Source organism: Gorilla gorilla, chromosome 13 (genome assembly GCF_029281585.2).
Source record: "Gorilla gorilla gorilla isolate KB3781 chromosome 13, NHGRI_mGorGor1-v2.1_pri, whole genome shotgun sequence".
Classification (NCBI taxonomy): Eukaryota; Metazoa; Chordata; class Mammalia; order Primates; family Hominidae; genus Gorilla; species Gorilla gorilla.
The window spans coordinates 110,572,745-110,585,944 of NC_073237.2; the positions used below are offsets into that span (position 1 = coordinate 110,572,745).

General features: G+C 53.0%; 1 protein-coding gene across 5 annotated transcripts in view; it reads left to right on the forward strand.

Moving 5' to 3' along the window:
- The window catches only part of COL27A1 (collagen type XXVII alpha 1 chain), a 157,781-nt gene that overhangs the window by 69,227 nt on the left and 75,354 nt on the right, over positions 1-13,200 (forward strand). For all 5 annotated transcript variants that reach the window (XR_010130328.1, XM_031014649.3, XM_055350483.2 and 2 more), the window contains 5 exons: positions 6,449-6,502; positions 7,193-7,237; positions 10,973-11,026; positions 12,349-12,402; positions 13,030-13,083. Coding sequence is in view for 4 of the 5 variants with exons in the window: in XM_031014649.3 (XP_030870509.2) it covers positions 6,449-6,502; positions 7,193-7,237; positions 10,973-11,026; positions 12,349-12,402; positions 13,030-13,083 (261 nt within the window). In the remaining variant the exon portion in view is untranslated. The remainder of the gene's footprint in view (positions 1-6,448; positions 6,503-7,192; positions 7,238-10,972; positions 11,027-12,348; positions 12,403-13,029; positions 13,084-13,200) is intronic.

Consider the following 13,200-nt stretch of genomic DNA (forward strand, 5'->3'; position numbering starts at 1 on the left):
TTTGGACTATAGCATCATAGCCCTCCTGGTTCTTTTTTTTTTTTTTTTTTTTTTTGAGACAGGGTCTCACTGTGTCTCCCAGGCTGGAGTTCAGTGGTGCAGTCTTGGCTCACTGCAGCTTCTGCCTCTTGGGCTCAAGTGATCCTCCCATCTCAGCCTCCCAAGTAGCTGGGACAACAGGTGTGTACCATGACGCCCAGCTAATTTTAGTATTTTCTTTTTGTAGAGACAGGATTTCGCCACATTGCCCAGGCTGGTCTCCAACTCCTGGGCTCAAGCGATCTGCCTGCCTCGACCTCCCAAAGTGCTGGTACCTGCTGGTTCTTTAAAAGGTCATTCTTACCTGCGCTCTCTGCTGCACTCCACTGTTAAGGTTGCCAGATAAAATATGACACCTAGTTAAATTTGAATGTCAGATGCAATATTTAGAACACATTTATACTAAAATGTCACTCATTGTTTATCTGATATTCAAATTTAACTGGGCATCCTGTCTTTTTAATTGTCCAGTCTGGCAACGCTATTTGCAGTGTCTCTTAGGAGAAACCCTTTTGGCAAATGGGAAAACTGAGGCCCTTGGTCAAGGTCACATACCTGGCAGGTGAGGATGGGGGCCATGAATCTCAAGTCCTAGTCCAGGGCACTCCTCTTTTTGCTTCTGAGCAGCCTGCACTGGGGGCAGAGCCCTGGGCCTTTCTGCATTTCATGGTACCCCCTTTTCCCAGAGCTGATTTGTTCTGCCTTGCGGTTCCTTCATGCTGTGTCTTTTTTTGGCCACTTTCAGCCTCCTTCCTCAGTTTTTAGATTCTTTTCACTGCCAAGATGAAGTGTCCTCTCTCCTGTAACTGTGGGATCACAGGGCTGGGCCTGAGCCCATCAAATCACCTCTGCTCCCTGAGCAAATGCCTCCTTCCACCCTGGATTTTTGGGAACAGCAGCTTCTGTGCCTGGGGAAAAAAACTGTCTCCCCAAAGAGCTGGAAAGGAAAGGAATTTTCTAACCAGAAGTTAAAGAGGAAGAGGGATTGTGAGTCACCTACGGTTTTCCAGAGGATGTGGGTTTTTAGCTGAGCAAATGGGAATTCCATGTATTGATAATCATTTTAGTGGAAATTCAAATTTATTCAATGCCTCTGTCTAGTCAGTTGAAGCAATTTGCATGCAGACTGAAGCCAAACCTTCCTTCCGTCCCCCGGGTCCCTGCAGCCGGGAGGAAGGGTGTGAGAGGACAAACTAACATTTATTGAGCGTCTGTCTGCTATGTGTGCAACGCATGCACTGGGCTGGGGAGGCCTTGTGAAGCCGAGGTCACCAGTTAGAGAGTGGAAGTGTCGGGCTTGTCACCTGGGTCCATATGCCTCAATTCCAGTGAGCCACCGGTGGCTCCCTGCAGCCTCAGAGGTGAGAGGGCCTCCACACAGCCCTCTTTGAGTAACTGAAACCCTTTGGCAGGCCCTCAAGAAAACTGTGCCTGATTCCAGAATCTGCTCAACAAAGACGATTTCTGTCCTTTTTATTCAGAGTGACACAGAGGAAATTTTGGCTCCTCCACAATTTAATGAGACCCAAAGAACATGTGATCTGGCCACAAACCCAGCATGTGAGGGGCAATGGATTTGTCCACCTTATTCTGCCACTAAATGATCACCTGCCTTTGTTTCCTTGTCTGTAAAGCAAAGTTAGATACCCCACCACCTGGCATGCGCCAAACCCTCTTGTGCCCAATGCTGTGCCAAGTTTTTAGTTGTCACGACAGCCCTCTGAGGGTAGGAAGTGGGGCCACCAATTTACACTTAAGGAAACTGAGCCTCAGAGAGGGTGAAGCACCTGCCCAAGGTCACACAGCCAATCAGCTGGACCTGGCCTGTCACAGCTCACACTCTCCACTGTTGTACTGTATCCCCAGCTCCTCAAGACTTCTGTGCTGAACAGAGATAGCGGGTGTGTGACAGCATGGACTGGGCAGTGCCAGGGCTGTTCTGGTGTGACAGATGGTGCTTAGTAAGACCACACAGCAGCCAGAACTGACCACAGCTCCAGGTCCCTGTCCCTAACCCGCCTGGCATTGTTGGCCTTCAAAGGCAGTCCTCAGAGGGATTACAAGTGAGCGTGTTTAGCTTTCTTTTTCACCATCATTAAGCCACTTTTATCAAGCACCTCCTCAGAGCTGTGCCCTGTGCTAGGCACTGGGATCACAGAGGTGAGGTCCTCAGAGCAGGCACCTGCCTTTGGTCTGGGGGCAGCACAGGTGGTGGCCCACAGGCACACGCAGAAAGGATGGTCAGTGTCAGAAGGGCCCTGAGCGAGAGGCATGGGGCTCTGAGGCCTGACAGCAGGGGCATGACCTGGTCTTGGGGTCAGGGAAGTGATGTTAGCGCTGGAGGCCAAAGGACAAATGGGCATTAACAGTGCCAGTGGCGGGCATGGCACTCCGGGTATAGGAAACAGCTTGAGCCAGGGTCGGGGAGATATGTCAGTGGCTAAGTGTGTCGCAGCTAAGGAGGAAGAGCAGGGCAGGAAGGTGAGATGTGTGAGTAACCATCATGAAGGATGGGCACCGGCCGTTCCCCACATTAGCCTCCGGGGGTCCACTGGCTGGCAGTCAGGGGAGCACAACTCAATTTTTCTGAGTCTCCAACCTGACCTGATGCCCTGTCTCATGTGAGACATAGCAACAGGAAAGGCAACCTTGAGTGTTTTTTTTTTTTTTTTTTTTTTTTGGTCAACAGCCAACTCAGGCCTTGTGAGCATGGACTGTGGGGTCAGACAGACAGATGGATGGACAGACCTGGGTTCTGGTCCTGCCTCTGCCCCCTGTTTATTGCTAGATCTCAGGCAGGTTACATCACCTGTCCCTAAGCCTCAGTTTTCCCATCTGTAAAATGGAATGGGACTGACAATGGTGCTTACCTCCTGGGGTTACTGTGAGCAGCTGGTGAGCGTCCAAGCCACCAGCATGGTCCCTGGCATGGCAAAGATGCCCAGAGTGACATTTAGCTATTGCTAAGGAGGGTTCAAAGTGGATAGCGTGCATCTGGCACACAGTGGGTGTTCTTTAAATGGTGACAGACAGGACCGATTGTGTTCTTGGTGGGAGTCACTGAGACGAAGGGCACAGTGTGTCGTGCGGTGTCTGGGAGCTTAGAGAAAAGTGGAAACAGGATCCAAATTAAGGGACTTACTCATTATTCTTTTTCATGGGGACATGACATTCTGAGTGGCTCTGTCCAAGCTGGCCTCGAGGGCATCTGGTACACAGTAGACGGCTGCTCTGCAAGCTGCCCTCGGGGGATGCTGGCCTGGAGTTTTCTTTGTTCCTCCCAGAAATGCTTTTGTAGCCCAATGTGGGGGTCCCACCAACACAGGGGGACCTGCCCTATGCAAGCTGGCACCTTCTCCGGGTGTGGCCTGCAGGCAGGGGTCTCTCTTCCAGACTCCTTCTCCCCTGGGGTTGGATGCCTATGCCAGGTCCCTGCCCCCACCACACACAGACCCCTTTGGAGAGCCCTGCTGAGGCAGCGAGTGGGACCTGGGGAGTGGGGTGCTGCACCGTGACTCCCCGAGGCCCCACAAAGGTGACCATCCTGCCTGCACTGAATTCAGTCCCACACAACAAGCCACTTCAGGCCTGGAGGGAGGAAGAAAGAGCCTGTGTTCCCAAGCTGCTGGCGGCCCCTCTGCCTGCCGCCCTGCCTGGCCCCCGGCAGAGAAAGACTCCTCCAGCAGAGCCCGCTCTGTTTATTTGTGCATCAGGGGGAGCTCTGGGCGGGCCACCCTGGCTGCCTTCGTCCAGGAAAGGAGAGAAGCAGCAGCCAGAGGGGCCTGTGGACATGCAGCTCTCTGCAGAGAGCTGGCCTCCCTTCCAATCCGGCTTCTCTCCCTCCTCTCCAGAGACCACCTCAGAATGGCCTAGAAGCTCTGGAGACAGGCTGCCTAGTGTGAATCCCAGCGGTGCCCCGACTCCGTGATATCGCTGGAGCCCTAACCTCTCAGAGCCTCAGTTTCCTCATCTATGAAATGGGGACAGTAGTAGACTGATCTTCATGGGCTGTGGTGAGGAATTACTGGGTTAAAGCAGGTCAAGTGCCCAGCACAGTGCTGGCAACTGGCATTTGCTTATTATTATCACCCATTAAACTGAGCCCTCACTTTCTCAGTGAGATTATTTGATGGGACCTGAAAGCAGAATTTCTTTCTCTCTCTTTTTTTTTTCAAAGATAGGGTCTCTTTCTGTCACCCAGGCTGGAGTTCAATGACGCTATCATAGCTCACTGTAACCTTGAACTCCAGGGCTCAAAGGATCCACCTGCTTCAGCCTCCCGAGTAGCTGGTACCACAGGCATGCATCACCATGTCCAGCTAATTTTTAAATATTTTCTGTAGAGATTGAGTCTCCCTATGTTGCCCAGGCTGGTCTTGAACTCCTGGCCTCAAGCAATCCTCCTACCTAGGCTTCCCAAAATGCTGGGATTATAGGCGTGAGCCATGACACTACGCTGGGCCTGAAAGCAGAATTTCTTAGCAAAGGCTCAGCTGGGAGGTTTTGTTTAATCCAATCAAATGGGAATCCTAAAGTCCAGAAAGGGGAAGCATTTGCCCAAGATCACACAGGTCAGGATGGGCCAAGGCCAGACTCCAGTTGTTCTGGGGTTGGGAGAGTGAGAATCGGCATCATCTCAGGCAGGCTGAGCTGCCATCTGCAAACTCCACACCGTCTGTCTGTCTGTCTCTCTCCTCGGGGGCATTCCATCACATAGTCCCCTTGGCCCTTCCTGCAGGAGCCAGGGAGGAATGTGATTTTTCATTCTCTGCCTGGCCTCCCTCCGAGACGTCTCCAGGCAGCTCCGACAAGAACTCCAGTTCCCATTCTTGAGCCTGGCTACTGGGGCAGCCTTTGTTCCTCCAATGCTTCAGAGCTGTGCCCCCACCTCAGAGCACTTGCCAGGGGCCTCCGTAGAGCCTGATCGGGTAGCAGGAAACAGAGGCCCAGAGAGGTCAGGCACATTGAAACCACACAGCAGCCAGACACTCAGATCAGTCACGGAGGATGGACAAGGGAGAGAGGAGGGTATTTTCAGGGTCTCCCTTTCTCTGAGTGCAGACTTAATGTTATGGTTGTGGCTGAGGGAGTGATGGAGTGGGCAGAAGTGAGATTTGAGGGAAAAGGCGTAGGCTGGTTAAGAGAAAAGTCAGCCGCTTCTTCACTCTGTACCAGGGTTCCTGGACCTTGGCACTACTGACATTTGGGCTGGATGGTTATTCGTGGCGGGGGCTGTTCTGTGCACTGCAGGATGCTCAGCCACATCCCTGGCCTCTGCCTACCAGATGCCAATAGCACCTCTTAAGTTGTGACAACTAAAAATGCCTCCAGACATTGCTAAGTATTTACATGTGAAATCAGTTTCTCCTGGAAACAAGGCTGGCAGGTACACAGTATTGTACGTCCTCACTTGTCACATGAAGAAACCGAGGCATGGAGACATCAAGTTCCCCCAGTTCACACAATGAGTGAGTCCCAGAGGAGAGTGGGATCCAGTGGTCTGCTGTCCACTGGGTGGACAGAGAATGAAAAATCACATTCCTGCCTGGCTCCTGCTGGAAGGGCCACGGGGCCTGTGCAGTGGAATGCCCCTGGGGAGAGAGACAGAGGGACGGTGTGGAGTTTGCAGACGGCAGTTCAGCCTGGCTGAGTGCTTCCCAGAGCCTTCCTTGCAGAGGAAGGAAGGCTCTGGAAAGGACAGGAGAGGCGTCATGGGGACAGCACTCAGCCAGGCTGAGCTGTCATCTGCAAACTGCACACCCGCGAAGAGAACTTGGCTTTCTAGGTCGGGAACTCCATTTTTCTCACCTTGGACCGGCTGATCTGATCTGAAGCTGGGTCTCCAACCTGTGGTCCAGGATCTGCCAGCTGATTATAGTGTCCCACAGGGTCCACCATCAACCCTGGGATTTCTGGGATCAACAGCCTCACTCCTTACTTGCTGCCCTCCTCAGAGAGAGCCAAGCCTCTGGGAAGCGGGAGGTGCCTCCCCTCATGTAGCCAGAGGAGTCAGAACTTCCATTTATGCTGAATTTAACTCTTACAGCAGCTCCGGGGGGACAGATAGAGAGAAAGCCTGAGGGTCCAAAATAGCCAAATGAAAAGCCCTTTATCCCTGATATGGGGTAAAGAATCAGATATAGGAGAGAAATACTGAATATGGAAAGGAATGGGGATAGGGAAGGGGCAGCAGTCTAGAAATGAGCTTGGGCAAGGATCTTTATGAAGTTTATTCCAGCACTTTAGTGAAGGTCTCTGGATGAAGAACATTCCAGATGCCAAGATCAATCCTACAGAGTTGCATCTTTGGAAGCCCAGGCCCAGGGACCTTGGGGATTGTCCCCACCACCCAGGCCAGCCTCCTGTGGGCCACTGCTCACAGCACCCTCTTCTCTTTCTCTCCCCACAGGGTGACTTAGGAGTGTTGGGTCCCATTGGCTACCCAGGACCCAAGGGCATGAAGGTAAGCAAGGGATGTTCCCCCGATTCAGGCCTTGTCCAAGCTGGGCACCCCCGACCCATTTCAGCCCAGAAGGAAGGGTGACCTTAGATGATGCTGGGGGAAGGGAGGATGGTAGGATGCTCAGAGGGGTGCTAGGAGGAAGCTGGGCAGGTCAGGAGCTGTCAGCTCTGGCCTCAGAGCCAGGCATCATCTGTATGTCATTTAGGCCAGACATCCTCCTCTAGCTGAGCATGAGTCTGACAGGGTTCCAGGCCTCGAGGCACTGGAAGTCCAGTGGGGGACATCACCAGGGCCATAGAAACTACCATGGCAAACCAGTGAACTTAGCCCATCCCTGAGTGGGAAGGGCGTGCAGCAGGAAGGCAGGCCAAGACTGCTAGACCACATCCCAGGGAGGACCCAATTTAACCAACGTGCGTGTGACACGGCTCATTAAGCCCTTCCCTCCCCACCAGTTCCTTCTTCCTCTGGATTTGTCTGCAGTGCTGTGGTGCACTGCCTCTTCTCATAGCTCCTTCAGTCCACACCCTTGCCCTGTGAGATTGGAGTCATTTGCCCCCTTTTACAGATGTGAACACTGAGGTTGGGAGATCTAGCACGGGATCTTGCAGCAAGTCGTGTTTAAGCCAGGGCTCCTGACTTCTGTGGCCTAGAGTCCCATCACAGCTGGCCTTGGGCTTTGTCTTGCAGGGACTGATGGGCAGCGTGGGGGAGCCCGGACTGAAAGGTGATAAGGTGATCTGAATACTCCCTTATTGCACTGTGGTTTCTCTGCATGCCACCCCCCTCTCCGCCCGGAGGCTGCTGCTGATTTCTCGCCAGGTCCACTCCCCTGCACTCTTCCTGCCTCTCCTCTGGCCTCCCCTAAATCTGTGCTCCCTAGCTTCTTCCTGATCACTCTGGGTGGGGCTCAGGCAGATGGTTCTGGGAGCCCGAAAACCTCAGCAGATAGTGCATGAGCAGCTGTTGCAGCAAGGAGGGCAGGTATGTCAGGACAGGGCTCTGAATCCAGAGAGCAGAGCTGAGGCCAGCATCTGGGATTTGAAGGCAAAGCCACAGAGCAAGGAGGGTGGCAGTGAGGGCACAGGAGGAAACAAATCTACATAGATCACACTGGCATGAAATTGGAAACCCCAGAGAGCGTGCCGACTGGAAATGCGACTCTGAGCCCCTGACCCGCTTCTCCTCCTACTGCCATGGGGGTGGCTACCCTTGCCATGTATCCTCTGTACAGCCCTGCTGCTGAGCTCTCCCTATCTCACCCTGTGCCAAACCAGAGTTGGAAGTGGGAAGACAGGCCCTGGGGGCCCAGAGCAAAGCAGCATCTGAATACCAGAGACACAGGGCCCAGCACTTGTGCCCTGCTCTGTGGCCATCTTCCTGCCTAGCCTCTTCAGACCCTTGGCAAACCAGGACCCCCGAAGGGGGTGCAGGAGGGGTTCAGGGCAACATTCCAAGTATCCATGAGACATCCGAAGGACTGACTGCTGCTCAGCCCCTCATGTGGTCAGGTGACACCGCACCTGTCTCTAGGTGCCTCTGCTTCCTCCTACACCTGAGTCATAGGGTCAGGTGCCATGCTGGGCACCATCTGAGTGTACCACATGGATCCACCCATTAATCCTCCTACCCACTATGAAATAAGAAGCTTGCTTGGGCTGGACACAGTGGCTCATGCCTATAATCCCAGCACTTTGGGAGGCCGAGGTGGGTGGATCATAAGGTCAGGAGTTCGAGACCAGTCTGGCCAATATGGCGAAACCCCCGTCTCTACTAAAAATACAAAAATTAGCTGGGCATGTGGTGGGTGCCTGTAATCCCAGCTACTTGGGAGGCTGAGGCAGGAGAATCGCTTGAACCTGGGAGGCAGAAGTTGCAGTGAGCCAAGATCGTGCCACTGCACTCCAGCCTGGGCAACAGAGCAAGACTCCCTCTCAAAAAAGAAGCTTGCCTGAGGCCACGCAGCTGGTAAGTAGAAAGTTACCTGGCTTCAGAGACCTCAACTGTGAAGCAGAACTAAGGTCAGAAGGTCAGAGCTGGTGAGACTCTGGGAGGTCACATTTCACAGTGCCTACGTCTCACAGATGGAGAAACCAAGACCCAGGGAGAGAAAGAGATTTGCAGGCCCCTGGACTCTTAGAACATTAGAATTGATGGGTGAAAATGGACATCTCCAGATTGTTTTATGCAAGCCTATCCCTGGGTAGCCAGCTGGGTGCCGTGCCAACCCTAGTCCTTTCTCTACCTGTTTCTACCTCTTCCATCTCCTCCTGTCATGCCCAAGCCTCCAGCCACAACCCACCTCTGCCCCCCTTGCCCTGCTGTCTGCTACACCGCTCTGCCAGAGCCCTCCCTCTTTGAAGGGGCTTTCTGATGGAGGCAGGGGGTTCCCCACACCTACCTGTTTATCCCAAGGTTTGAGACATCAGCGCTCTGGAAATGTTGAAGTCATGGACGAGAGAGAAAGGAAGCTGGGGAAAATGAGAGTGTAGGCAGTGAGCTTTTTATAGGCCCCTTTGCGGAGCTGGTCTCAGCTCAGCGTTGCTTCAGGAACATGGAAATAAATGTGTTACATGGAACTCGGCTGGCTTGCTGATGGGAGTTGCCTGGGACATTTAGAGATGTGAAAACTCTGGAAAAAAAAAAGGGGAGGAAATTATTTTCATGCCCATAGTTTTTAGGAAAATCAAACGTCTTTAGGGGAAAAAAGAGAGAGAGGGGGAGAAAGAAACCCCTTTTCCTTTGGTGGGGAGGAGCCTTAAGGCTGTGTTCCGATCAGCCACGCACACATCCGTGTCCCCTGGCCCTACCCTGGGATGACAGAGCCATCCCTTCACGTTCCAAGGTTGCTCCTGCCTCAAATCCCAGATTTTCCATGACCCAGCCTGGACTCAGTCCCACTTACAACCGCTTGGCTCCCTCTCTCAGCCTGGAGAAGCATTCTGGAAGCAAAGCTCCTGCTCCGAGGCCAGCTCCCTTCAAATTCATTGTCCTGATTTCCTAGGTGCCTTTTAAACTTTCCTTGTTTTTCTATTTTCACTCCTTTATTTCACCCCTTCACTCCTTTTTTTCACCCCTTCACTCCTCTCTTGGACATTAAAAAAAAAAAAAAAAAAAAAGTCCTGTGGTTCTCCAAACACCAGGATGTTGTACAGGATTTTCCAAATTGGAAAAACCAAAGTAAGTTAAAAAAAATTTTTTTTAATTCTGACTTTTGTTCTACTACGGAAGTTCTTTTGTTAGGTCATGGCCTTAGCCATGTGTGGGTTTTCTAAGGTTTTCCATTTTTCCTGGGTTTTTCTCCCCATTCTTCCTCCTGCTCCCAGGGATGTAAATGTTTTCTGAATCCTGGGGCCGACAGAGTGTCAGTAATGTCCAACGTGGAGGGCTGGATAGGGTGAGGCCAGGGCTGTGTGAGGTGGTTTCGGCCCTAAGGGGAAGCAGCTCCCAATCTGGACTGCCTGTCCAGAACATGGCTAAAAACAGGGAGGGAGCAGAAGAGGCCTCCAGCAGCCAGAATCAGTGTCACTAAGCCTGTGCAGTACATCGTGTTAGAATACAAACACCCAGACTTAAGTCAAGACCAATTTACTCGCTGTTTACACATAGTCTCAACAAGCCAGGAAATCTGATTTCCCATGCTATAGCTGATTAAAATAGTTAATTAGAAGTAGACCGACCAGGCACAGTGGCTCACGCCTGTAATCCCTGCACGAGGCGGGCAGATCATCTGAGTCCAGGAGTTCAAGACCAGCTTGGGCAACATGGCGAAACCCCATCTTTACTAAAAATACAGAAAAAAAAAAATTAGCTGGGCGTGGTGGCACGAGCCTGTAGTCCCAGCTACTGGGGAGGCTGAGGTGGGAGAATCACCTGAGTCTGGGAGGTCAAAGCTGCACAGAGCCAAGATTGCACCACCACTCTCCAACCTGAGCAACTAGAGTGAGACTCCATCTCAAAAAAAAAAAAAAATAGACCAAAGCTGCTTGCTGGCACAGAAACTCCCACATGAGGAGGAAGTGACAGCTCAGTCTGATGGTGAAAAATTGAGCAGACACAAACACTCCGAAACCACGTTGGTGTGGGGCCCTTGCACATGCTGCCTTCACCCCTGTGTGACAACACCCGTTAATGATGAAGAGGTTGAAGGATCAAACACTTGATTTGCTCTGCATCAGTTCTCCAGGCAAGGCCAGTTGACACTGGGCAGTGGGCAGCTTAGCTTCTGTTAGTGGCGTTTTCAGCCATCCGAGCAGCCCCAGGCAAGTCTGCACATTGGCCAGCTCACCCCCAGCCACTGCCTGCTTTCCTCGCCAGGGGCCCGTCCTTTCCTCTCACAAGGCTGCTGCTGGCCGGATCCGACTTGGGAAACAGCCTCGGCACAGCTGTACCTCGCCAGGGGGTCTGTGGGGGAGGCTTCCAGAGCCCACGTGTCCTCCATTGTAACCTTCTTTGCTGGTGTGTACTTAGGGTGAACAAGGGGTTCCAGGTGTGTCAGGAGATCCCGGATTCCAAGGAGACAAGGTAATTGCATGAGATTTTCCCCTCCCCCTGCCCCTGCCCCTGCCCTGCTGTTCCCCTGGTCCTGGCTTCCTTCCTAGGGCCCATCATGAGCAAGGACCCACCTGTGAGACGGCTGCCTTTGAAATAATCCAGTCTTCTCCATCCTTGATCCACTTGTCATCTCTTCCTTGGACTTTACAGTGACCTTTTAACTTATTTCTGGGCCCCAGCCTCTTTCTTTCTCTCTTTCTTCTTTACTGCTACCCAGTTGTTCTTCTGAGGGCAAAGCTCTGCTCTCCGCTCACACACCATCCATGGCTCCCTATTGCTCTCAGAATGACACCCTGGCTCCCTAACCAGACATCAGGACCCCAGTGAGTGCATCTCTCTGATACTCTCCTGCTCCCCGCCTTACAGCTCTGCACTCCAGCCCCACTGAACTGCCTGCCGTGGTCCTCTGTACACACACACACAGACTGCTACCCGCCCGGGACCCCCTCCACCCAGCCTTTCCACACCACCCTGCTCAGAGCCCGTTTTCCCCACCTGCTCAGAAAGTGGCCATTTCCCTCTCTAGGTGCCCTGAGAGGCATGTCCTCCCCTCACTGGTGGTGCCACCTTTCTCCTCTGATTTTGGGGGACTTGTACTGTGTCCCCTGCCGGACAGTGAGTTCCCTAAGAACAAGGCTCCAGACTGCCCTAATGGAGCTCGGCTCAGGGTCCTGCCCTTGATCATGAATATTTAGGATAAGGTTGAGGGAGTAACTGGACTTACAAAATGACATATTGACTATGGGATCAAACTGAGGTGGCCTTGACTTCCAGAGCCCAGCTGTGGGCTTGCTGAAACTGGCTCCCCTTTGCCTGTGTCCGGCATCATGTGGCCACATCTGGAACTCTCCCGGCCAGTCAACGAGGCCCAGATGTTGGCCAGCTCTCCCTCTTCCTCTTCCCTCCCTCCTCGCTGGCCTGTCCTGACCCAGCCTTGGTATCTCCGGGTTGTGAACCACAGCAGGCCTGGCTCTTCCCTACTGGACCCCGTCTCCAGAGTTCCCCAGGAGTCAGAGGCACCACAGAGCCTGCGTGCGACCCCAGGGTCCCTGATTCTTCCTGATGAGGACACGGGCTGCTGTTTCATGTTAGCATTTCCTGGGGCCCAGCCTATAGGGGTGTCAGGCAGGTGTGATCCAAGCCAGAGCCCACAGCAGGGAAAGGAAGGAAGGAGCTCATCTTTCTCCAAGGCGGGCGTTTTCTGGGCCTGGGACCAGCAGGAGGACTGGGCGGCTGTTCACCTGGCCGTTTCTCTTCCTCACTAACCCCAGCCTGCTCTGGATCTCTTCCAGGGGAGCCAGGGGTTGCCAGGGTTCCCCGGTGCACGGGGGAAGCCAGGGCCTCTGGTAAGTACCTGCTCCTCCAGCACCCCCAAACCTCACACTCTCCAACTGATCATGGAATGTGGCTGGGGACACCTTCACCTCCAAGACTTCATTTCCTCCTGCAGGAGAGCTCCTGGGGGCAAGCAGGGCAGGGCAGGAATGGGATGTGCTCATTTCACAGATGAGGATACTGTGAGAGGCTCAGTAACTCAGCCAGCTTCAGAGGCAGGCCTCATTTGCCGACAAAGCTCTGATGAGGATCTGGGGTTCCTGATGCCTTGTAAACAATAGTGATGTTATCAATAACAGCAGTGGCTGTCATTTATTGAGTGTCTCTGTGCATCAGACCCTTTCTGAACTGTTTCTTTGAAGGCTGCCAACTACCCCAGGAGTGAGGGAATTAATATTGCTCCCATTTTACAGATGGGCAAACTAAGATTCCGAAAGTTGAAGTGACTTGCCCAGGGTCCCGTGGTTAGCAAGTGCAGGAGGCAGAGTTTGAATGGTAGCTCCTTCTAGTTGTCCAAGCAGATTTTATGCACATGCTTCTGAACTTTCCAACCATCCACAACCAGCGGGGGAACGCAGGGGGTTCATGGAAGGTGGGGCCCTCACCCCTGCCTCCCTGCAACCTCTTCTCTTCCACAGGGCAAAGTCGGAGACAAAGGATCCATTGGGTTTCCCGGGCCCCCTGGACCCGAGGTATGTGATGCCCCAATTCTCCGTGTCTGGCTGCTGCTGGGACTCGGTCTTGTCCTTGGGAAACTGAGGCCCAGGGATGGGGAAAGACTTGCTTTAGGTCACACAGGATATGAGAGA